General features: G+C 42.1%; 1 protein-coding gene across 2 annotated transcripts in view; it reads right to left on the minus strand.

Annotated features, from left to right (window-relative positions):
- Positions 1 to 27,393, minus strand: part of TASP1 (taspase 1) — a 158,213-nt gene that overhangs the window by 60,312 nt on the left and 70,508 nt on the right. For both annotated transcript variants that reach the window (XM_025211563.1, XM_006030033.3), the window contains exon 11: positions 318 to 428. In XM_025211563.1, the coding sequence (XP_025067348.1) occupies positions 318 to 428 (111 nt within the window). The remainder of the gene's footprint in view (positions 1 to 317; positions 429 to 27,393) is intronic.

The following is a 27,393-nucleotide window of genomic DNA, read 5'->3' on the forward strand; positions in this document are numbered from 1 at the left end:
TCCCCCACAGTTTCAGGCCATTTCCAGCCAAACTGCAATTGGGGCTTTGGGGAAACACTAAAATTTCAGGCTTTCCCCTGAAATCCCCTGAAGCCTGAATTCGAGTGGCCCCTAATTATTCACCAAATGCAATGCACTATTTAACCTGGAAAGTTTAAAAGTCTTGAAGTCTACACCTTCAAGACTTTTATGTAGCTTCAAGAGAAATTACAGAACATGCAGATCTAATTTATACTTGAACAGACTGCTTTGCTTTTCAAACAGAAATGTTACAACATACAGGTTTAGTCAGTTTCCTGAATAACTTGTATACTTACCAATAAACTTGTTTTGCATAGTCTCTAGCAGGGCCTGGTGGGCATCTTCTGTTTGCAAAGCACGTGAACATTCTCTAGCCAGTATAGTCCGTACAAGGTGCTCTCCACAGCCTGTATAAACACCACCATCAAGCATGATTAGCACACAGCTACCACTCTGCGAGTATCCAGCAAAGCTGTATTTGACAGATATCTAAACAAGAATGTCAATTTCCCTCTAACATCCAGAGTCAACTATATTCAACAAAAAATTTCAAGCTTCAGGGCAAAGATACTCTAAGACAAAAAGATGCAAAGTTTAAATACACAGAAAGGAAGCAATTAAGGTAAAACTTTAGGAAAATCTAATTTTGTCTGACAGTCTTCATCAGATCCTACAATCTTCACCCACATGTAGTCCTATTTGTCACTGTTCTTTTTTTGTGATATCTTTTATTGAACCAACTGTACAGCTGTGAGAACTGAAACAAGCTTTGCAGTTTGTGGCCAAAAGCTTGTCCAACTTCCCTCCCAGCTACATGGTTGGTACAAAAAAGAGAATCACAAAAACCAAAAGCAAAGCAAAACAAAACCCCACCCTTACACCTCAAGAAGAAAACAACACTCACTGCTATTACATCAGTTGGTCTTTTCAACTATAGTTTTGCTACTAGCATAGTTCATATACCTGTTACATTCTTTTAGTACAGGAGTGTCAAATTAACCTGTTCCCACAGAAGGTCAGTCCACAAGCCAGACCAGGCCCACAGATCCCCCCTAACCCATGCTGGATGCAATGTACTTGGTGCCTGATCTAGCTGGTCCAGGAACTGTGCTGCATATGACACCTGCTACAGGTCTAGGGAAGGAAAGGGAGGCTGGGGGAAGGAAAGGGAAGGTGCCAAATGTGACACAGTCCGGCCACTTGGGCACCATAGCGTAGATCCCAGACCAACTGGAGCAGGCTCTACATGTGGTGCACATCTGGAGTCCTGCCCATGAGTCCCTGTCTGGTATGCGCTATGTGAGTCAATTTATACTCAGAAGTAACATCAGGGGCCTGATGATAGGGCTTCGTAAGCAGGATCTCAGACATCCCTGCTTTAGAGTAGGTGCAGTTTGGATCCAGTTGTATACTGCACGTTTCACATTTTCTTGGGCATGCAGGGGCATTTGTGATACCTTCCAGACTTGTATGAATCCATTACCATCCTTTTCTGTATTGCAGACAAGCAGATTTTCCTCCCTTGGCAGTGGGATGATAGACCCGACAGAGTTCTAAACCGCCCCAATTATACTTATCTAAGGGAGTATAGGTTATCAGCCTTGCACCACATAACAAAAAAGAAGAAAGTATCTTTTCTAAAGAGTGAACAAGTCCAGTCAGTGTTTGGTATGGAGGTATAACAACTGCATTTCAAAACAGAAAGCCTTTTGAAATAGCCTTTATTTCTTTTATTTGTTCAGTTTTTTGTAGGCACACTGAAGTCCAATAATACTTAGCATTCACTTTATAAAATTTGTAGTAATGGCTTTTATTTTAAAAGGAAATATACTCTTTTGTGTCTGGCTTACAGTGTGCATCTTGAATGCTAAAGTAATGATAGCAGGGACAGCTTTAGACAGGCAGCTTATTCTTGTAAAGCAGCACACTATTTCTGTGGTTTTGCCCACAAATTCTATGGCCTCTCAAACTTGTCTGCTTCAAAGTCTAAGAGCTATTCCAAAGCAAAGGTTTCTACCTTGTTGCTTTAGAGAATAAAACTCTGGCTTAAACAATACCTGGTTCCATTGCTGGTGCAGCAATAGAGACAAAAGATAAAGTAGAAATGAGGCAACCTATTCCTTTTCTGGTGCAACTGCCCCCTCTTTAAATACAGTAACCCTGCAATCTAATCTTCCGCAGTAAGATCGGAAGCCAAAAGCAAGATGTCCAAAGGTCATACAACGTTCCTGTTACACGTATTAGTAGTTAAAGAATCAACTAACTTGATCACTCAGAACCTTGAATATACGTGCCTCCCCCTCTCCTAGTTTGCTACCCTTTATTCATCAAGACAGATCTTAACTAAGGCCTGAGGTTGCACATACCTACCATATAACACCCTCTACTGAAAACAAGTCATGATATACTTTAGCTTTAGCAAGTTAAATCGCACAGCAACAAAGCAACTTCTAAGAAAACAAGAACGAATTGCATATATACACTTATCCAAATCCTGTCAAAGTCTCAGTTCAAAAGAAAATCCCTTTAAAATGTCAGATTTCCAGGAAAGAATAAGAAGCAAAAATCATCTTTCATTAAGATCATATGATACAAAATGATAAACCCTGCTACAAGTAGTTATTCAATAGACTGGCTTATTCTAACATTGAACTGAAGATGATAAAGCAGTCACAAGTCAAGCCATATGAAGAAGGGTCAAAGGAACTAGGTATATTTACTTTGGGGGGGAGGAGGGAGGGAAATTAGTGGAGGGCATGAAAGCAATTTTCAGATGTTTAAAGGGATTCCATAAAGAAAATGGTGAAAAAAACTGTTCTTTCTTGCCACACAGAGAAGGACACACAGCAATGGGTTTAAACTACAGAACAACAGATTCACATCAAGTCTAAAAAACCCCCTCAAAACAAAACAAAAAAAACCCCCTTCCTAACTGAGAGCAGTATGACAATATAACAAGCCACCTAGGAAAGAACAGCCCTTTCATTAGAAAGGACACTCATCTGCAATAATTTAGGTAAAGCAAAGCCTGGTCTAGATGACACCCAAGGTCTCTTCCAAAACTATACTGACCATGTTATTTCCCATGCCAAAGAAGTACTCGGCTATTAATGAATCCCAGAAAAACAGGGCCAAGAGGTCATGTAATTCAATCTCGTTCAAGGCAGGATGATCCCTGTCTAAAATCCTCCCTACACAAATGTTTGTCTAACCTGAACTTAAATCTTTCAAAATGGAGATCACACAACCTCGCTAGGTGATCAGTTCCAGTGCTTAACCACCCTCAGAGTCAGAAAATCAGAAATTATCCCATAATTATGGAAGGTAAAATTATCTACAGAGGACATAGAAAACCCCGGAGGGGGCTACAAAATGCATTTGGTCCACAACTCGGGTCTACATATTTCAGAACTAGAGAAACAAGGAAAGAAATGAGATTGAACAATTGTTGTTATATTAGCCTCTTAAATTGAAGAAATCCTGTTTCTGTTGAAATATAAACATTTCTAATCCTTCACTTTAAATTCTTGCTCCAAATCTTTTGTAACCTTTCACAGAGCACGCTTGTGGATTCCCACCTCCCACCTTTGTTTTTGAGGGTTTTTATTTGTTTGTTCATTTTTTAATGCATTCCTGGCCATGCATGTACAAACTGCATCTTTTCCTACTTGGTAAGTAAGGCAGTCAACTCTAATGAATGCATTTAAATTTCCACTCATGCAGATGCATTTATTTACACGTGAAAAGTGATTCCAAAAATAATTTATGGTAAAATTCTCCAATTACATTTAATGACCATTTTATCATTAAAAAAGGCAACTTTTTCTTGACTTTTACCATTTGAAAACTGGAAAAATAACTTGGTTCTTGGGCATGCTTTTAACAGCAAAATTTTATGATGCAAAAAAGCACAATTTTGAGTCTGTGAATAAAGTAAAATTAGAAAAGTCACTTAGACAACTCCATACTTCTGCAAGTTTGACTTCCTGCAGATGTTTTTAGTTCCAGATTTTGAAGAAACTCTGAAACTGGGCCTCAAAACAAGAGTAACAATCTTGACAAGATGTACAAATCTCATCTTTCCCTTAGAGAATGACTTTCTGCAAGAGCCATAACATTAATTTTGTTGCAAAAGCGAGACAGGAAACTGAAACTCCATTGTAAAAGAGCTGCAGTCCAATGACATTCTTGGAAAACCTACATTTAGAGAGAGAGAAAGGATCAACTATAAAGAAAATGAACTTACAATATTACTAACATACCACATATCCTCATGTCCCCAGAGATTAAGTGAATTTTTTCACATTCATGTCAACCTATTAATAAGGCAGTAAACTTAGAGTGTGCTGCTAGCAGTTCTTTTGGAAATCTTTCAACATACCACATGATTGCACTCTGTAGGGACAGAAAACTAATGAAAAGAATATTTTCCCAATTTTAAAAGGAAACATTTGTTACTTCACTTTTCAATGAAGCAGCATCTATTTTTCAACAAGAAAAATTATTATACATTGTATCACATAGTCCTTAATAGGTTAAGGGCTGGGGGGAGAATTTTCTTGGCAATATAAAGTAACAAAGCTTGAAATCTAGCAAGTACTAGAACACTGCATGCAGCCTCAGCAGCAGCCCCATATCTATCCAAACCTGAAAATGGTTAGGAATGAGTCAACAATACAGGGACATGGGATAAAACAAGCAAATTGGTAGAGAAACTTGTCTAGATTTTACAGCAGAAAGGTTTGGCATTCAAATTTGTGCTAAATGCACTTAATTTAGATAGAACTATTAATTCACTTTTGACAAAAATTAAATCAATCTATTAGCAATGACAAGAAAGTACGTTTTCAAAAAAAATAGTAAACAGTCTAATTTGTTATCAATTTCTAAAAAAAACAGGATCATTCATGTGCTCAACTAGTTCACAGTACAGTATTTCTAAGTGTATGCATTGTCATAGATTTATGGGACAGTCTCTGTGACATTCAGGCTTCAAGAATGTGAAGAGTGCACTTTGGTTCCTCAACATAACTAGGAAAGGTAGCAAAAATATTCAAAGCCAATTTACACTGTAATCTCTAAACAAAGTTAAAGGGAATATATAGCATAGATCATCCAGTTTAGCAAGTTTGAAAAGGATATGATTTAAAAAAATGGAAACCTGGTCAATGACAGAACAACAGAGTATCACAAAACTTTTGGATGGAAATGAGGACGCCAAGTGGAGATTAGTTTGTGGAAAAGAAAAAGCACCAGCAATATTACTCAATTATAATACATTCTGTTCTGTTTCAAACACATTATCAAGAATCAGGGGTTAGACAAAGCTACACTGTACTCTCCAGAACCACAATGATATTATTCTCTGTGAGGCTGTGCTGGTATGGGGCCAAACTCACACATCTCTAAAATGTTACGTTTTCCTAGTTTGCAACCAACATACACACTGGTTAAGAATGAAACACTGAACTCCTTGGTTGTGCTGTGTCCCTTTCTGGAGCTGAAGGAAACCCCACTGTAGATGAAACTTTACATGAAATAGAATAGTGCTTTTCACCGGTGGTCTATAGCACGACTCCACGGTGTGCTGTGAAAATTCTGGAATAACGAGAAGAAAGTTCTCCAGCCACCTATTGCCAATGAATAAGACGCGTCAATGAGACATTCACAGAAGACTCACACATGTGTTGGCTGTGGGGGAGAGAGAGAACCAGCCGATCAGAAGAAAATTAATCTTCTGCGCATGTGTTGGCTGTAGAGGATGCGCAGTTCACAAACCTCTGAACAGCTGTGCCACTGAATTTTGCTGCGGCAATGAGCTACAATCTATTCTAATATTATAAAGGCCTTAGTCTGTCTGTCCGTAATGTTTTATCTGCACTCTGACTGGTTGTCTCAGCAGACAATCACAAAGTTTACTGAAAAAGACAGTCAGAGTGCTCTGCGCAGACAGAAGCACCGCCATGACAGTGGAGACTGAGGGACCGGAGTGGGAGGGGTGAGGCCAGCAGTACTGGCCATGCCCTGCCCCAGCCCCTCAGCCCCTGCTGTCATGGTGGCACCACCCCCACCATCCCCCAGCAGGGCCAGAGCAGGGGGGCAAGGGCAGCAGCAGTGCTGGCCTTGCCCCGTGCCCTGCTCCTTGGAAGCAGAAGGGGACGGGGAGGGGGGAAGAGGGGGGAAACGGGGCCAGACAAGAAGCAGGGGCAGGGCCGGAAACAGGGCTCCATCTCTGCCCGTCTTTCTTGATGGGCAATTGGCTAGTGAACTCATAAGGATAGGGATGCTTAGTATGGGGAATGCCTTAACAGGTGTGCCACAGTAAATTCCTATTAATGTACCATATTTCACAGTGTATAAATAGGGTTTTGAAGCTCGATTTTGGTGTCTTAAAATCAAACCCAACGTATACACCATGCCACTTCAAAAAAGCCTAGCCCTGTCTGCTGCAAGCAGTGCTGCTGAGTCCAGTGCTGCTCACAGGGGATGGGGCTTGGCTTGGCGCTCAACAGTGCCACTCGCAATGGACGAGGTCAAGGATGGGGCTGGTCTCGGCACATGGCTAGCATAGCCCCATCCCTTGCAAGCCTGGTGCCGCTTGCAGCAGATGGGGCTGTGCTTGGCTGGCGTGGCTCTGGCAGTGCCACTTGCAGCACTTAGGCCACTTACAGGGGATGGGGCCACATCAACCAAGCACTGAGCCTGGCACTGCTTGCAGGGGATCAGGCTGCATGAGCTGAGTGCCAAGCCCAGCCTCATCCCATGCAAGCAGTGCCAGTCTCAGCACTTGGCAGTGCCACTAGCAGCAGACAGGGCCAGGCTCGGTGCTCGGCTGGCGCAGTCCCATCCCCAGCGAGCATGCATCCCCAGCCAAGGGGCAAGACCAGCACCACTCACAGAGAATGGGGACTGGGACAGGCTTAGCACTCAATTGGCGTGGACCCACCCCCTGCGAGCAGCACTGGTGTGGCCCATGCAGAGCCACTCGCAGGGGATGGGGCTGCACCAGCTGAGCACCGAGCCCAGCCCTCCATACTTACCTGCACACAGCACTCAGCAGTGCCGCTCACAGTGGCAGGTTCAGCGCTCAGCTGGCACAGTCAAGACAAAGCAGCTTGCAGGGGACGTGGCTGCACCAGCTGAGCACCGAGCCGGGCCCCAACTTATAAACCGTGTCTATGCTAATACTAACTTTTCAGGTCAGAAAACCATGGTCAACCTATTTAACGTATCAACCTATACACTATGAAATATGGTAAGCGGGCCTTGGGCTGGAAAAGGTTGGGAAACACTGAAACAGAACATCTGCTTAAAGTAACTATTTTCTTTCCTCAAGAGTCCGATTTAGGGAAGTATGTACTGTTTCTGCACAAGCATAAACTCATGAGATAGGTTCTTCACTGGGACTTTGATTTATGAAACTCAAAGTGTGGACTTGGACCAGCTTTTTAATACAAGTTTAAAAAGTTCTTCAAGTTTTAAAGACTTAAATAAGCATTACATTTGCTTAGTCAGTCAGAGATCAAGTCCACAATTTCTGAATGGTATACTTTTCAACCTTGCTGAACTGCATACCAGATTTTCTCAAATACAACACATACTTTCCCCCACCAAATCAGTCCCTGTAAAATTGGGAGTGTATATTAAGCAGGGAAGCTGATTTTCTGGGCAGGATAGAAGCACCCTACTTTTATTCCTGCTCCACACTGTAGCTGCAGTACTATGCATGCACCTGAGGTACTCTATTAACTTAATGACCCACTGGTAACAATTATTTATCCTTTTTAATGATCTTGATATTCCACTAATCAAGCTAACCTTTCTTATGACAAGTCTGCTGTCTACTAGCTGCTTCTGTTAGCCTAAGCAGGAAAAGGGGCATAAGTCAGCATGGTCCTTACTCTATACAGCTGCAACTCTAGAAAAATCTTTTCCCCCTTCATTCTGCCTTTCAAAAACAAGATATTATATGCTGGGCCATGTTGTGCGTAAGAAAATATGGTAACAGCATAATCCATGATAAGTATCCCTTTGCTTGGTTTAGAGATTCCACTGTAAAACTAGAAGAGCTAAGAAAAAGAATCAGCTAAAAACTGTTGGGCCATACTATAATCTGTTTATTTGCCAAACACTAATCCAGTGCAGTATTAGTCTCTTCCCTCATCTATCAAAATATTTTCAAAGCAGCAGTTGGCAACAACAATGAATATGACTTTCCTCGAGAGTACTGTTTCTGCACTGACAACTCATGAGATGGGTCTTCCACTTGTACTCTGATTAATGAAACTCAGGGGATAGACCTGGACCAGCATTTTGATACAAGTTTAAAAGACTTAACTAAAGCCAAACTTTTCTGAAAACTATCAACAAGCTAAAAATAAAAAGCCTTTTGTTTCTCTCATCATTCTATTCACCTATTTCCTACAAAAATCCCTTCCTTCAAATGCATCCACTTCAGAGACCTCAGTCTCCAAGTTGGGCAGGAGTCTCCTGCTTTCAGCTGCCTTAGGAACCATTCCTGCCTGGAAATTTAATTTCCTGATTTGGAGAACTGAGATGATTTCATAGTATTGGTGGTATATATTCCTCTTGGAGCTCTGACTCATGGAATCATTATTTGCATTTAAAAATTTAAGTTTCTAACTCACGGTTGCAGAGAAAAACGTAAGAATATGACTCTTGAAGGCTGTGCCAATCTTAAGGGGCAAATTCCTTCCTGACCCCAAATTTGGACATGGGTATGACCATGAGAAGAGCAAGAGCCTATAGCCAGGAACCTCTGGGTTTTCTAAAATACTGACAGAAATATAATTGGACCCTAGTCAAAAGCTTTATCTGTGGTCTATATCCAAGAGCTTCAGAGAAAGGTAAATCACCTCTTCCCCTATGCTGGGCTCCCATTTCCACAATTATAGTAAGAAGAGAAAGGTAGAGGAAGTTTTCAACAAAGGAATAGGAAAGAAGGAAGAGGTACAGGTATAGAGGTAGACCTACCTAAACAAAATGGCTGGGTTTTTTTTAAACAAAAGAATGGGTATGTTACAGAGAAAAATAAAACAACAGAAATAAAAAGAATGAGAAACCTAAGAGAGGCTTCAATCAGAGTGACAGACCAAGAGGTGGTGAAATAAAGAGAAGGAAGACATGTACACCATCTTTTACCCGCCTCAACAAGCAGCAGCACACATTCTGGCTATTGTTAAGGCAAGAAGTCTCTGAGCTCAACTGGGGCATCCCCACTTCCAATTACTGAAAAAGCCAACTTGTTCCTCATGGAGATAAATTAAATCCCTTTCTACATTCTTACATGATGCTGTGTAGGAGGCCATAACCCCATTAAGTATTTTTATTCAGTCTTATTTCTTCCATAGGAACGCTATAGTTTGTCATTTCATCACAGTGACAACACAAGCAAATAATCTAAGTTTTCTTTACTCTTTCTGACTATAGATGTTTGCTGTTTCTCCTTGGTTTCCTCTTAAATGAGGATGGAGCCACCTCAGCCCCACTGCGTACCCAGGGGGCCGCAGCATGCGCCATGTGTGGTGGGTATGGAGCAGGTGTGGGGAGGGCTGGGTTGGGGCTGTGCCCAGGTTCTGGCTGATCCACTCCAGCAGGATTGAGTCTGGACCCAGTGCAGGGCAGGCTGGGGCTGCATGCTGCTGGCGGTGGCGGGGAGGCGCAGCAGGACAAGCGGGCTCCAGGCTGTTGCAGGGTGGGGTGGGTGCTGACTGGCTCAGCAGGGTATGTGCGGGGGTCCCCTGCACACATGCACACCCCACCATACCCACAAACCCTTCCCAACCAACTAAGAAACTGGAGTAGACTTCTAGTGAATAGACAGTAATTTGTATTACAAGGCTCAGCTAGAATAAGATAGATCAAATATTTATGTGAGGTGTTTGTGGGGTGTGTGATTGTGTGTGGAGGAGGGTTTGGGGGTATGGTGGGATGTGGATGGGGACCCTGTGCACACCCCCCAAGCCAGTCAGTACCCACTCCTGCCCCACAACAGCCCAGAGCCCACACATCCTGCCACGCCCCCCTGCCACTGCCAGCAGCATGCAGCCCCAGCCCCCACTTCACTGGCTGTGGACTCGCCCCTGCCAGGGCAGATCAGCCAGAACCTGGGCACAGCTCTGATCCAGCTGGCCCTGCACCTCCTCCACACCACCCGCCTGTGGTGCATCTTGCTGCCCGCTGGGCATGCAGTGGGGCTGAGGCAGCTCTACAGCTGGATTGCCTTTCTAGGCAGCCCAGGTGGCAGGAGGTTCCTTCCAGCTGCTGCCACCATTGGCCTCAGCCCTGTGGTACCAGCAGGGACCTGTGCTGCATAGCCCCGACCCCACACGCCCCATGCCTGCTCCAGGCTTGCTCGCCCAGGCTCAGCAGTGGCAGCACGGGACAGCAGCTGTTGCTTAGCATGGAGGCAAAGCAGTGCCTCCCCTCCTGCTGCCCTCAGTTCCCTTCTACAGCTGCCCGGAGCCCGTGCTGGGTTGCTTTGTGTCTGCTCTGCATTGCAACCACTGTCCCATGGGGCAACCAAGAGGTAGCGGTGACAGCAGCGGAGACACAGGGCGACCCCACACAGGCTCCGGGTGGCTGCAGCAGGGAACTGGTCACAGCAAAAGAGGGAAGGGGAGGGGCCACCTCCTCCCGCGCTGAGCAACAGCTGCTGTCCCGCACCACCGCTTCTGAGTCTGGGCAGATGAGCCTGAGCAAGCACAGGGTCAGAGCTATGCAGCAAGGGTCTCTGCCAGTACAAAGGGCTAGGGCTGGCAGCAGCAATGGCAGCTGGAAGGAGCTGCCTTTCACCTGGGCTGCCTAGCAAGGCAGTCTAACTGCAGAGTCACCCCAGCCCCGCTGTGTGTCCAGGGGGTGGCAGGACATGCCACAGCTGGACTGTGCCTGGGCCAGGGGACTGAGGGACCCACTGTGGGCTGAACAAAGGCCCACCACAGGCTGGATCCAGCCTGCAGGCCATATTTTGCCAACTCCTGCCTTACAATCATTAACGTATCATTTCATAATGACCTGTGGAACAGCTGAGTATTTTCCACACTTACTTACTGACTTGCCAATAATCCATTGCAAATCTAGGAACAGAACCTATATCTTCAGCTTGCCAAGTTCTAGGATACTTAAATATATGGCCTTGGCTTCTTGGCCACCTAAACTGAAAGATGATCTGCCCAGTCTGGAGACCCTATTGAACTAACGGGCCACCATAAGCAGAAGAACTGATGACATCACTACCCTCCCATATCCTCTTGCCTCTAGAGAAAGATCAAGGATCCAGCTCGTGCATCATTTTGGCCACCAGATCCGAGAGAGGGTGATGCAACTAGCCTACCAAGTTGAGAGACCTTCTTGGGACAGTGGCCAGAAAGATGCTGCAGAACAGCCATGCACAAGGACACCCTTTGGTGGGAATGGAGGCAGAAATGGAGGGTCCTTTGGTTGTTATCCTGTTTCAGTTTTTGGAATTCAAAAATTCAAATACGGTTGTTGGACAGGGGGAGAGAGAGGAGGGCAGGAAAATATGCATTTTAGGGAACAGCCACAAACTCTCTGTAGGAAGAGTTGCAGAACTGAGAGAGAAATTGGGAGAGGGGCAAGGGATATCCACTAGGTATGAAGCAAAGGAATGGGAGTGGAAGTCAGACAGGGAGGTGGGAAGAGGTTACATACACCTAGATATAAATGGGCCTAGAGAAACACAGTTAGCTTGAGCTGGATGGTTTGTGCTCCTAGGTAATATGCAGGGAAATAGGAGTAGGTCGGTTGGGGTTTAAAAAATGTTTAAAGTGTCTATTGCAGAGTCTGTTGTTACTTCTTAGCTTGTGGATTAGCTGTCTGTTATTATAAGCTTCTCAGCTCTCTGTATAGGGTAGGACAGAAATCTAAAACAATGGGTACATATCTAAGTTTCCAAATTTTCTAAAAAGCAAGTCTTGTTTACACATATATGTCAGTACATGTACAAAGCCCAGTATGTATGTACACAGACTGCATGTTTCTTTAAGATGCATGCATTTGATAAATGCACTTAAAATTTGATAAAATGCACATAAAAAGAACCCTTTTGTAAATGTCAGGATCCAACACACGTTATTTTTCCTGTGCAAAAATTTATGCCACAGAGTACACATTTAAATATGCTGGTTCATTCTCAATGCACCAAGAAAAAAAGCTAGGATAAATTCACTTCTACAGACAAATGAACCACTTAGGCATTATGCAGTATGGCCACGAACTGCACACCTTTTATTTAGTGTCTGCCTGAAAAAGTATGATGGGTATTTGCTGTATGTCTATAATGCTTTTAGCCTACAATCATTTGGATTTTAAAGAGCATACTAAAATTTCATCTTTGAATTATAGTTTATACTATGTGACTAGATTTAAAATTTAAATATTCAACCTACTGCCACCAAACAGCAACTATTACCATATCTCAAATGTTCAGCATTTAAAAATCTTCACTACTTACAAGTATTGCCCCTAATTTGGGCTTAATATCAGAAAAGGGACTATATTAATGTCTTTTTCTAAGCAAAGTAATTTCACTGGTACATTTTGATGCTTAAAATAACCACAACAAGAGTGCAAAAAACCCAGCACCATAAAAATGGTACATTTCATACTGTGCGAGCTCTGCATTTTATAATAATCTACTATCAATGGAACCAAGATGACAAGGCAGAGGAAGGCCTTCTGTAAGGCAAGGGCCTCTGAGCAGCGTGTCAGAAAGAAATTGTTTTTCTGCTTCTTTTGATGGGCTATGCTTTCAAGTCAGGAAATTAGAAACAGGTGTGCCAGAGGGCACACACACATCCATGCACCACACTGAAAAACACGCGTTTTCAATTTTCAGACATGAAAGAGACTCCTGTTGAATGGAAGGAGAAATGAAAATCCAACTCTGTCTCTGCAAGCCATATGCAGAGAGCTTATGGAGCTTTGACAAGCTGCTGACTTCGTCTAGCTATTGACATGTACTGTTCTTCAATACGAAAGCATAGAAACTTGTTTTAAAAGGAGTACAAAATGGAGAATTATACTAATCATATATATTAGAGAAGTTAAAAAGTTACCTGGTTCACCCCACTGCCAATGACAAAAAGTGGTCTAAAGTCAGAAATTACAAAATATTTTTATTTTTTCCAACTACTTCAAACACAAATTTTAAAAAAGCCCAACAATTTTCATAACAGATTTTGTTATTATTTTCTTTAAATTAATGGCACTGCGTACAGAAGTCAATTAATAACATCACAGTACATCAGATAAATTGCTATACTGTACAATCTTGAGTTTATTTTCAGCAATAGCCACAGGTGATATACAGTAAGATCTAAAATGCTTATATTACTAATAAGAAACACTAATTTACCTTTAACTCTGGTTGTCATTAACAGCATTTTTAGAAAAGTTTGAATAAGAACCAAATAAGCTAATTAAGCTTTTAAAAATAGATTTGTTGTTCTACCAATACTATCCTAATAATATAGTTAGTTGCATAACACACGCACGCACACACAGAGGGTGCAGCTACACAAAATGCTTAACCTTAACATTAGCACAGTTTACTGCGAAGTAAGTATGCGCATCTACATGTGCACATGCTTACTATGCAGTAAACCTCCCTAATCTCACGTAAATTTGCCACCTGCAAGTGCAAATAGCAAATTTACTCAAGATTAGTACAGCACTATAGCACTTGTGTAGACACCGAACTGGGAGCAAAACCTGCTCCCAGTCAGCCATCCACTCGGTGGGGCGAGACATAGCTCCCTGCTGCCAGGAGCTGCCTCCTGCCAGAGTGGGCTCCACCACAGGAGTCAGGGTGGGGACTATGTGCCCGGGTCCCAGCAGCAGGGAGCTCCAAGCCCCCTGCTCCCAGATCATGGTCGGGAAGCAGGGGCTGGGAGATCTGAATTTCTCAGCCCCCAAACCACCATCACGATAACCGAGCAAGAGGCTGGGAGACCCTTCTCTCCCAGCAGTAACTCCACAACTGCGAGGCCACTGCTGGGAGACCCTTATCTTCCAGGTGCAGCCCTGCGGTTGCAGAGCTACTGCTGGGAAAGAAGGGTCTCCCAGCAGCGGCCCTGTAGTCCAGGAGCTGCTGCTGGGAGATGAGCATCTCTCAGCAGGGACCCCACAGTCCTGAAGCCAGAGCTGGGAGCTCTCTGCTGGCAGGGGCTGGAGAGCATGTTCCCCAGACAGCTACATGAGCATGGAGCTGGGGGCAGGGGTGGGAAGCATTACAGATCAGCATAATCCGCCTGGCAACTGACTCCCCAGCCCAGCCCCTGGCTTCTTTACTTTTCATTCCACCCAGGAACAGCACGCACCGACTGCTGACACTTCCTTAGCCTGACGAAGGATTTTTGAATCCAAAAGCTTGCTTAATAACTATTCTCCAACTATTTGGGTTGGTCTAATAAAAGATATCAAATTCACCCAAGGAACCTTGTCTGCCAGATCAGCATAGGCATTCAGCAGAACTTTCACTCCAGGAGATCTCTTTGTTGAAACAATGCAACTAGTAAATGAAAATTGTTTTTGTTCCATCTTCCATAAGACATTAGGTAAAATTATTTACTAGTATCTGTACCACCCAAATGAATTTATATTCTTCCTCTCTTCCAACAAAAGACAAATTTTACCCAATGTAAAAACCAGAGTTTAAGTTGCAGTATAAGCTATGATTCCAATATCCCTTTATATTCTCATACCTTAGTTCAAAGCAAGCTGCAAATTAGATGAACACGAATGGGTCTATTCACTGGAGAAAATAGAAAAGAGATTCCAAGATCATCTCTGAGGCATGGAGCCGAGAACGCTCTTGTGAACAGCAAAGTGTCAATTGAGAAGGTCTTCAAAATGTTCCTTCCAATGGGCACTGATGGCATGCCTTTCCTTGGTCAGGTCTCTTCCATCCTTAAATCTCAAGGGGATTGGTCCTTGAGATGAATAGACAAGTGCCTGGACTGTAGATGGCTCTGGGAACACTAAAGAAACTGCACATATTGTGGATGTGAGCTAGATGTTGAATCTCCTTAGCCTTGTCTTGTCACCATTTGTTCTTCATATCACGGGTCCTCTTTTGGACCCGTCTTGGATCATCAGAGATTCCATTTCTTCTGGTTGGAGTTGGTGTCATTTTGTGAAGTACAAAAAGCCTTGCACTTGCAATTGATCAACTCTTGGATCTCCTGGTCACTCTCAAACCAGTCTTGATGCTTCCTGGTAGAAAACCCAAGTGTCTCTTCACAGATGCTGATGATGGGCCTTAATATACTGCATTCTCCCACTGCTGTTGATTAGAATTCACCAGTTTTTCATCGAGGCACTGGTGCAAGAGGTCTTGCTTGCTTTGGTCCTTGAGTCCTTCAATGTTGATCTTTCATCAACTTTGCTTCTGCTGCAGCCACAGTTTGGGGGCCAGTTTGAGTGACATAACCAAGTGGAGGAGTTGGTGATCAGTTCAGCAAACATCAGCTCCAAGCACAGATTAGGTGACAGGGATATCTTTGTTATCGTCTGTGCCCAGGATTGCAAAATCGATCAAGTGCCAGTGCTTAGATATTGGGTGATGTTTTGTGCCAGTGCTTAGATATTGGTACTGTTGCCGTGATTTCTTGTGCCTACTTTTCCAGCAGATCAGGATGTTGGTGATGATGAGTCGTCCATGTTCTGCACATTTGGTCAAGAGGAGGATGCCACTGGAGTTGACCTTTCTTACTCCTTCCTTGCCAATGGTTCCATTCCAGCAAGTGCTATCATGCACTGCTTCAAGCACATACTCAGCTAGCATGAAGCTTCCTAGAGTTTCAGCCAGCACTCTAACTACCATATGCAAAAAACTGAGCTCTGTAAACTGCTCTACTGCATTTTTCAGTCCACTTTCTACAATTCTGCCCAGCAGTTCCAATCACGGCCTGTTACTATATTCCTGTAACCTGGGCCCATTCCCTTGGAGGGATCCTAAGCCAGTAACTACGTTGGCCAGGGATGCCCAATGTCCAGCCAGTGGGTCAGATGTGGTCTGTGGAGCCTTGGAATCTGGACCTTAGGGCTCCCCAAGAGTTGAGAAATTTGGCTGCAGGGGAGCAGTGGCAGTTAATACTGCTACCATTCCTTGCTGCCAAAATCCCAAACCCTGTGAGCTGGGTTGGAGCCAGGTCACAACCCTACCACCCTGCATAGCAAGACCAGGGCCAAGCCACACCACCTTCCCTGTGCATGGCTGGGTAGGGACTGGGCCAATTCCTCACCCTCCACAGCTCGCCCATGCCCCTTTCTTCTCCACACCCCCCTAACCCACTACAGGTTTGCATCATGCCCCTTTCCCTCCACCCAGTAAGGCTGGGGCCAGGCCACACCCCCTCCCCCTGCAGGGCTGTTTCAGGCCCAGACAACACCCCTCCTATTTGCTAGGCCAGGCCACACCCCCTTCCCTCCTGCCCAGACAGGTCGGGGCCATGCCACACTCCCTTCCTCCTGCAGGGTCGGGCCACACCTCCTCCCCCATCACAGCTGGAATGGGGCAGGACTGGCTTCCTGGTCCCCAGATGGGGCCCCAGTACACCTGCCCAAGTCGCTGGATTGAGTCCATCAGCCAGATCTGGCCTGCAGAGGGACTGGGAACTGCCCATCCAAGCCTTATGGACAAAAAGGTTGAGCAGCACTGACCTAGGCAGGCACCCACATCACAGCAGACTTCATAAAGGTACCAGAAGATAGCTACCTGTACTTCAACAAGTGAGAATAGGCAGCCTAGAGATAAACGGACTCTCTCCAAAAAGTCACATATTACAACTGGGACATCTCTGCTCTATGTGCTTCCTCAGATACCCCCACAGGGTATACTACTTACCAATTACATCCCCAGTTTCTTATTTCTTATAGCAACAGAAATGACTAAAGACCTGGAAAACTACATTTGGTAATTAATTTAAGAAGTTCAACCTATTTATTCAAGAGAAAGTTAAGAGGTAGCTTAATCATCACGTGGAAGTAAATGCAGGGAAAAGATTCTGATAGAAGGTTCTTTTATCTAGCAAACAAGATCATAATAAGATACAACAGTCAAAAACTGAAGCTAAATGCGTTTGGAATAGAAATTAGGCACAAATTTCATTGTAACAGGAGTAATTAACCTTTCAAAATGAACAAATCATATGATGGACTCTCCTAATCTGAAGTCTAACAGAAGATGACTTTCTGAAAATATACTCTGATCTGATGAAGGAAATTACTGGGTGAAAATTTATGACCTGTCCTATATAGGAGTCAGATGAGACCACAGCAAGCTCATGGCTTTGATCTATAAATTATTCATAAAGGCAAAGGTTCTACCTGCATCTGATCTTGGGCTATTCCTGCACAACTTACTTGTTATTTTTCTTAGGTTACCTTAGTTTCCTCATTTTTGCAATGTTCTGGGAAAGATTTTCTACATAGACAGTTTCAGGAATACATTAGGCATAAGCAGCACAATAGAAGAACTTTTAATTCTTCCAAAATATAGCTGGCAGTTCTTCATTTTATGCAATGACACCACAAGAGGAAATAAACATATTCAATATATCATTGGATGATTTTTAATTCTAGCCTAGGATCACAAACACAAAAATGCCTTCAACATGACTATTCTGTTACCCCTCTGGAGCCAATTCCTCTTGCCAACATCCACATTTAAAATCCACGTGAGGAAAAAAACCAGTATGAACCTGCTACAGGATCCAGAGTAGAATCTATTCATGGAAATAATCAAGAATCCTGTAATAACTTTATGGATCGATTAGAGAAATTTAAAAGTATTTGATGCTGCCATCTTCTCACCCCAAATAATAGTTAAGCCTGAAGTAGCTGAGAGCTCAGCTATATTTTCCCAGTACATTTCCTCAGTCATCTGTAAAGTCTCATTTCTCTTGAATTAGTGGTAAGTGGCACTATAACTGCCTGATGAGCCCACTTCCCCTGGTATCAATCCTATGCTGAATCAGAACAGTTCTTCTTCTTGTGTCTCTGCACCAGATTTGACCATTTTATTACACATGCATTTTTTGTACTTCGTGAGGTCTTTCATTGTGCATGTGCCTTCAAGCAGCAGGTATTGTGGTAGGTGTTGCATAGTCTAAGCCTCTGTGCTGTGATCACAGGTGGTTGAACCAATAGTATAGCCCGGGGGCGGGCAATTATTTCAGGTGGAGGGCCGCTTACTGAGTTTTGGCAAGCCATCAAGGGCCACATGACAGGCAGCCGAGGCAGATGTATATTGATTTTCTCAATTTTTTAGGGGCCCCACGGGCCAGATATAATGGCCTGGTGGGCTGCATCCGGTCCACGGGCCACATTTTGCCCACCCCTGGTATAGTCCCACTTCTCCATTTCTTGGAGCATTCTCCATTCCTTGGAGCATCCAACTCTGGAATGTAGGCAGTTGAGACATTGCCACCTTTGCTGTGGCTCATCAGCCCGTGGTGATAAGGACTTGGCAGTGGAAGTGGGAGAAGAAATTCCTGAATCCTAGGCAACAATTCCCTCAGGCCATCTACTGCTCTTAATTAAATGAAGAGCCCTGCACCAGAACAAATCCAACAGAAACTTAAGAGCATATACCTTCACTTCTCTCTCTCTCATTTTTTTATACAAGCATTTCCTAGATTCACTGGTTTGTAGGGTTTTTTGTTTCTGTTTGCTTCTTGTCAGGGACATCAGCAAATGTAAAGGAAACAGTTTCTACTTCAGGTCCATAAAAATGTTAGCAGCAAAGATATCCCTGACACTCAAAACAGATTTCAATCACACTCCATTTTTCCTTTGCTGGAAAGCTACCACAGCATGTAGCTCTTGTTATGGGTTCTACGCCTGGAGGCAAAAACAACTTGTTCATTGAAATGTAACTGCTTACCAATCATTTGTTTCATTTGCACAGCTATTACATAAAATTAAATCCAAACAAATCAACTCGTACACTTGCTCAAACACAGCAGCCAATTTCCAAACCCAGCTTCTATAATTTTTGCAGGGGTGCTTGTCTTCCTGCAATTACTTTCACTCAATGCCTAGCCCAATTTTAAATCCACTATCCCCTAGCATTTTAGCATGTTTTGTCCAATAACTATTTGGTTTGAATAGTATCCACTACTTCAATTTCTTTAACAGATCCTATTACTCACTCTACAGCCAAACTCATTATTGTTGCTTAATTGGCTGGATAAAACAAGAACTATACTTCCCAACTTCAACCCTTCAGCTTGACGCACCTCTATTAGGGGTGTGCAAAGCGAGCCATATTTGATTCGGATTCAGCCCGATTCGGGGGACAGTGATTCGATTTGCTGATTTGGATCACCATCCTGATTCAATTTGGCTGAATCTGAACCTGAAGATTTTATTCTGATTCAGAGAATCAGCAATTCGGCCACAGACACAGCTTTATGTGTTTTTTCTACACACCTTGAGGTACCAGGCATAGCTCGTGAACCATGAGATGGTGGGGTGGATGGAGCGTTCCACAGGAACGCGCCGGGGGGGGGCTGGTCCCCCCTGTGTGCTAAACGACGGACCCGGAAGTGGACCAGAACTACTTCTGGTCCACTTCCAGGTCCGCCGCTGAGTGCGCAGCAGACCCCTGTTAATTTGAAACTTTGGTTGTTAATTTGATTCAGAGGAGATTTGGCCCCGATTCAGCGGCTGATTCTCTGAATTGAATCAGGAGACCCAATAATCTCTCCAAATCGAGTCAAGAAGCCTCCGATCGATTCAGAGAGATTCGACGATTTGGACATAGACATAGCTTTATATGTTTTTTCTACAAGGTGGCTTGTGAACACTAAGATGGTGGGGAAGATGGAGCATCCCACGGGAGTGTAGTGGGGTCCCCAGAACGCTCGGCGCTGGACCCAGAAGCGGACCAGAAGCACTTTTATAGAAGTGGTGCCTCCTGGATCTGGTGGGGCACTCAGGGTCCCCCCACAGCCAATCACTGAGCCGGAGGGGAGGAAACGGGGGGCACGGGGCATCCCCCACTAGCTCGGCAGTGGATCCGGAAGTGGACTGGAAGTACTTCTGGTCCACTTCCAGGTCATCTGCCGAGCACACGGGTGTCTTCCCCATGCTCCTGTGGGACACTCCATCCGCCCCGCCATCTCAGCATTCACAAGCTGCACCTGGTACCTCGAAGTATGCAGAAAAAACAATTAAAGCTGTGTCTATGGCCAAATTGCTGATTCTTTGAATCAGAATCTAATCTTCAGATTCAGCCAAAACAAATCGGGACGGTAATCCGAATCAGCGAATCAAATCACTGTTCCCCCAAATCAGTCAAAATCCAAATTGAATATGGCCTGCTTCGCACACCCCTAATCTTCATGCGTCTCTTTTCCTACTCCCCTTTCCCCTTACCTACTGCCTTCAGCATTCATTTCCCCAAACTGGACAAAACATTTAAATCATTCTGTCTGGGCCTCTACTGTTTATAACAATCCTTTTTATAGACAATTTTTTCAAGGTACCAACATTTAACTGTACTGCTTCCCTTAATATTTTGGATTATTGCCAAATTTCTCCAGTTTCAAACTGAATTTAAGATTGAATTGAACTTAAAGTGAAGAACCAAATCAGACCCTTGTCTTCCATTATACACATCAGAGAGCTGTACTTACAGGGATCGTGACAATCTACTTCTGTTTCCTTCCTAGCATATGCTTCCACTTCTGGTAAACTGCCAGAAATAAGGACAAATTTAACCGCTTTGGCTCCTCTTTGGCCTCCTTTTAGTAATTTTGATCTGCAGTTAATACCAGCAGAGAGTCCAAAACTTAATTAACTGCCAAATTACACAAGAAATCCTGGCTGGTATCTAAAGATATCAAGAATACAAGTTTACTCAACTTCTCTGCCATTTCAGGTAGAATCTCTTCTTGCTTTCTATTCTAACCTTTGCTTAGCCTTGGCCAACCAAGACTGACGACTAGCTCCAAATTTCACATCAAGAGCCTGTACCACATGAGAAAGTCCGCCTATTTACTAGAAACAAGTTCTATATGATCAAAACTAAACCACATAAATTGGCTGTTATAAACCTCTTAAGCCCATCTTCCCAACCATTCCTTTGGGTTATGATTTTAATTGGAGTTCTAATTAGGTCTTCCAGAAAGTTTCCCCTTGAAAATAATGGGTATTTTCCTTATTTGGGCTGAAATAACCCAACCTATCCATTCTGGAGCTCTGATAAGGGACAAAATTGTCACTATTTGTTCTTCAAAGTTTTCTTGCTGATCCAGTTCCACATACATGTTGCTGAGTTCACCACAGCCTCTGACCCTGTGATTTTCCTCTCAAGATAATCTCATCTCTAAATATTTACAGCTGCTTACCTCAAAATTGGCTAAGATTTCATAACTTTTTTTTACTGTAAAGGATGCCTTCCAAGATTTGTAAGGTTTTAGATTACCTCAATAAGTTTACCATCCAGATCTGCAGTGTTGCAGCTGGGCTTCCCTATGTGCCCTAACACTTTGTAGTTGCTACCCCAAAGCAAGATGTCAGCTCTACCTGCAAGCCATCTCATTCCTTTCTAGGAAACTTTAAGCTTTGTTTCTATGGCAAAACCTTCATACCACCTTTTAAATACGTCTGTCTAACTTTGGATCCTGCTAACACTTCCATCATTTGATTGATTCTAGATCAACAGGACTAAACCTTTTTGATCCTATCAGTTGAACAATATTCAAGGTCCTATTTGTAATCACTGGGAGTAGAATTTGATGACAATGTATGTTTCTTTGATACAATCCTGTTTATTTAAAAATATATTTATATTTTCTACTCATCTACTTGCAAAACTGTATTGTGGACTAAATTAGTTATTGTAGGAATGTTAAAGAGGTTTCACTCTGTTGGTATTCGCTTCAAAACTGCAAAGATTTAATTACAAAAACTATAAAATATTAAAAATGAAGAAATTACTTGTTTGAATCTCAAACATTTTCATCCAATTCTTTGGCCATTGTTCAAAAGGCATGCAGTCATTTCCTTTTTAATATACTACATAATGGCTGCAAGACCTTTTCAAAGCATGCTATAACAGAGGAGTATGAATAGCCTGACTACTTTTAACAATTTAGCAGTTTAGAAAACAATAAAGGTAGATCAAAAATTGAATGTGTATTCTATGTACTCTGAACTGGTCATCTAAACTCCCTGCCCATAATCAATGGCTTTCTCAACCTGTTCTATATAGTTATAACCAAGACTCCCAATGCTGCAAAGGGGTACAGCTGCTTACAAGAAAAAGCCCTCTAATATAAAAATGTAATCATTTCCAGAACTGGAAACTTAAACTGCAAGCTTTCCGGCACAAAATGTCTTAAGTGTCTATACAGTGCTCAACACAACAGTTGATTTTTTTTTCCTCTGGACATCACTGAAATATAGAATTTCAATAAAAAATGTTCCTTTGAAAGAATCTAAAATATATTATCTGAAGTACTTTGATTAATCTAAATCCCCAAACATTGCTCATAACTGTAATGTATCAATTTCATTATGTAGCAAGATACTAGTGTTCAACACATTTTTGATAAACTCATAAGGTAAAAAATTCTTATTAATTCAAGCAGAACAAAATAATCAATATTTTGCATTTCAGTACCCTTCACATGTTCTGCATATTCAGGACACTTTATAAGACCACAGTACTAATCCACCTGCAATAACACTAATTTGTGTTCCTGTTCATTCAAAAAAAAAATTCCCCAATGATTTGACAGGTCAGTTACTCTGTGCAGTGTCACTACATTAATATTAAAACTAGAACTGACACAGGCTATCATTTTTCATTCATTTTCATTCTTTGCTCAACTCCCTGCGAAACAAAATTTCGGAGTTAAGCATCTGCCAAATTTATAAATTGGAGTCAGATGCAAAAATAACAAAGTTCATTTATTTTATATATGTCATTTAAATGCTTTACAAAAACTGTCATGAAAAGAAATCATTTAACTAGGAGTCATCTATCCATTTCCCCAATACATATTTAAAAAGATACAATCTATTACCTAGATTTTCTCATTCGGATAGCAAAAGTGCCACAAAACAAGCACTTGCTATTAACTTCTATAAAATTACTGAGTTTACATATATGCTCTTGAACTAGTTAGTTAAATACTATGGTCCTATATCAAACCTTATTCCCAGTGTCTTTGGATTCTGTTTTGTGAGGGCTGATCAAGATCAATATTACTGTCAGTCCAACATTATCTCTCAGTCCTTCATATCATGTACTTCTCTCAAAAGGTCTGGTCTTCGCTACTCTTGGAGATACCAAGCTAGATGAATACCTCTGGATCCTGCATGGCAATTTTTATATCCCTAGAGTTAGAGAACTCTATCTGAACTTCTCACAGCTTCTACTAGTCTTGAACTGATCATATGCAAGTATGCCATGCAAACTCCTGTATGGCTCATATGCACATGTAAAGTGATAAGGATGAAGTCCACGGCACACAAAAGCTAGCTTCCCTGAAGAAAGGTGAAAAATATGTTCCCTGAAGTAAATTTTCTTCTTCTTATGTTAATTATTTTTAATAAACATAGAAGTTCAAATAGAAGGACACTTTGAAAACAAGTTAAAATTGCTACAGAACACTAGTGCAAGACTCACAATGACCAATAAAACAGAAGACGACAGTAGTGCAAATCTACAGGTGCATCACATGCACAAATACCTGAACACAGACACTATCCGTACTATTCACAGCATCAAACTGAAAGTCTAGATCAGGGACCAGCAACCTAGGCCCTGCAAAGAGACTGGATGTGGCCCACAAAGCCTAGATGTTGATAACAGGTTGGCACTGGCAGGGGAGGAATGGTAGCAGGGAGGGCATGGCAGTAGCCCACCTTCAAGCCTAGCTCTGTTAAAGTGGCCTGCTGCTCCTATAAAAGGCCGCAAATCTTTGCTCTAGACAATTTACACCATTACTACCATGGGGAATTCAATTGTTGCCAAGATCCATAAATGAATATAGAGCATTTCCTTCCTGAAGCCACAGGTTTGAAACAGGTTTAAGTCATGAGCAGTCCAAAAAAAAATCACCGCTCACTGGGCAACTCTTCGGTGGTCTATATGAAGTGAGTTGTTCACAAACTAACAAATAAAAAGATTTCTTCATTTCTCCACTATGTTTAGATACCTATACATTAAGTATAATAAGTTTGGACAGTAAGCAGGTACAGGTATATATTTTAAACAGTGGACTCAATGTTCTTCAAAAGTTCACAGGTTCATAGGAAAACAGGGCTGGAAGGAACCCCACAAGGTCATCTAATTCAGCTTTCTACTCAGGCAGGATCATCCCTGACTAAACCATCCCAGCCAGGTGTCTATTTAACCTGCTTCTGAAAGTTTCCAAAAACAAAGATTCCACAACTTTTCTAGGTAGCCTGTTCCAATGTTTGGCTACCCTCATAGCCAGAAACTTCTTACTAATCTCCAACCTAAATTTGCCCTGCTGCAGGCCATTTGGCTTGAAGCCATTTTGTCCCGGCCCCTACAGCCACCAAGAAAAGCCCATCACCATCCTCTCTGTAATTGCCCTTCAGGTTTTTGAAGACTGTTATCAAATCCTCATCTCAGTCTTCTCTTCTCGAGGCTAAATAATCCTACTCCTCTCAGCCTTTCCTCATAAATCTAATCTCTCAGGTTCCTAATCATTTGTGGTGCCCTACACTGGCCTCTTTCCAAACTGTCCACATCCTTCTTGAAGTGTGACACCCAAAGCTAGACATATTACTCCAGGTGAAGCCTCAACACAGTGCTGAATAGAGCTGAAGAAACATTTCCCTTGATTTGCACATGACTCCTGTTAACACAACAAAGGATGCTGTTGGCTTTTTTTTTTTTGCAACAAGAGCACACTGCTGGCTCATATTCAGCTTATGGTCCTCTATAAACCCCAGGTCCTCCTCTGCGGTACTGCAGACTAGCCAGTCATTCTCCAGTCTGCATATGTGAATGCAGTTATCCCCAGAGTAGGACTTTGCATTTGTCCTTGTTGAATCTCACTGCATTGATTGCAGACTATTTCTCCAGTCTATCTAGGTCATTCTGGATCCTAGCCCTGCTGCCCGAACTGTCCACCTAACTTGTCAACATTCTCAAATTTGCTAAGTGTGCACTCAATCCCATCATGCAACTCATTAATGAAGATGTTGAAGAATACCAGACCCAGGTTATACAAGTAAACTTATACTGTTAATGTCAGTATTTAGAAAATGCTCATCAGAAAGTGGGAAAATGAAGGCCTCTTTTTCACCACAAAGTGAAAGAGAGACAGGCAGTTCAAAAACTTTCCTACCAATGTAATCTGACTCCAAGGGGAAAGTACTATAACTACTGAAAGAGAAACATGATAGATTAGGTTTTGGGTCATTTCAAATTTTTAGCTTCCATGCTCTAGTCTCTAATGAATTTTGGCTACTAAAGATTATCAAGAGTATCAATTTGAATTAGTAGTCTAAAAGTGAAATGCTGCAAGTACATTTTCCACTTTTAAATAATGCGCATCTTACCTTCCCTCCTCTAACAATACAATTTGGTTTTCATAGATTAGATGAACTTACAGTTCATAACATCCCTCCCCCACAACACTACCCCCTAGAAAAGCTAAACTTAGTTGAAACTTCCAACTGTTTCCTTGTAATGCAATCGATATTTTGTTTTTATACTTACTGATGCATAGTTCAATGAAGGAAAATTAATTCCATACAAGACTACGCATCTTAATTCTAAAACAATGTTATAGACATGAACAGTTACAAAAGCATAAGGCAAGAAAGGTAACTTACCCCATAACTGAATGGTGCACTTACAATTTAGTTTACTGTAGTAAGTTTACCATTACCCAGAGCATTAAGCCAGTGCTTTCAAAATTTAATAAGAGTGGGCTTTAGAGTAGAAGAGAGAATTTGGCGTGGCAAATATCTTAAGTACATTCTTGCACAGTTCACAAGCTGACCAATATATAGGCTAAATAAGAGACTTATTAAGGTCATCTGGCCCCTCCAGCTAATCATGACTGCCCATTACGGGGCCTGTAACAGTTTGATTTTAAATTTATCATGTGATAACACTTCCCTTAATTCCCCTTCCACCATCCATTAGTGTTAACTCTCATGTTGCAGTGTTCTTGGAGTTTTGTTGCGAGAAATTTAAAAACATAGGTGTTGATTATTCTACTTAACATTACCTTAAGTTCCCTTCCTTGGCAATCAAACACTTGCAAAATGGTTAAATATTCTTTCCTTTCCCTGACAAGTCATACATTTAGCGCTTTTAATCTTTCCTCATAAGTCAGTCTCTCCATACTCCCTTAATCAGTTTTATTGCTCACATTGTTGCATGATATTTTAAACTTGAGTTAGACATCAATATATTTTAAAGCAGCACTGAACATAATCTTTTATTTTATAATACAATTTATGAGCTTCTGAAAATGGAGAAGGAATAATACAGATTACAAGAGAGTTCCGACTTCCTGTAAACATTTCTATCACACAAACAGTTTAAAGGAAAACCAAAACCAAGAGTTTAATTAAACACCACTAGCCTGAATTTCAAATCATTTAGTAAACAGATGGCTATGCTTCATAGACCATCAACAGTCTATTTTAACTAACTGGAATTGGTATTAATGTAATGTCATGCAAGCTAGAACTAAAGGATTTGAATCAACATAAAGAATGTAGTTATAAATAGCTATTAAAGTATTTACCACTAAAAAAATTGGTACCAGCATAAAGAGACTTCTATTTAAGGCCATCATTAAACCCAGACATCTTCCTTAAGTATATTAGGATGCTTGCTTGCACTTGCAGAAGCTTCAACAAATCCAGCTGGCCATTGTAAAGAACAATTTAGGAAAATTAAATAAAGGTGCCCTCTGATTTTTCATCAAACAACCCCTAACTTCAGAAACATGCTTACTAACAATTATGGTTCCAATCCTGCAAACATTTAAAACACATGAGCAGTCCTTTCTAGTTCAATGGGACTACTCGCATACGCAAGCATTTATTACACTGAAATAAGCCTTTAGTAGAAAAACCTTTGGCTACCTTTGTCTTCAACAACACATTTCCCTGCACTAGTACAGGAATGAACATTTTGAATGAACAACATAAGTACATAGCAATAAAAAAAAATTTGAATACTCTAAGCTAGGTTGAAATACAGGAGAGATTATAAAAAGATTAAAAATGTAACACCGTCTACAGCTACTTACAGATGTGGGGACCCCCCCCCCCCCCCCAAACCCCCTCCCTTTCCCCCCCAAAAACCCCCCTTTT

This window comes from Alligator sinensis, unplaced genomic scaffold (assembly GCF_000455745.1).
Source record: "Alligator sinensis unplaced genomic scaffold, ASM45574v1 scaffold1139_1, whole genome shotgun sequence".
Classification (NCBI taxonomy): Eukaryota; Metazoa; Chordata; order Crocodylia; family Alligatoridae; genus Alligator; species Alligator sinensis.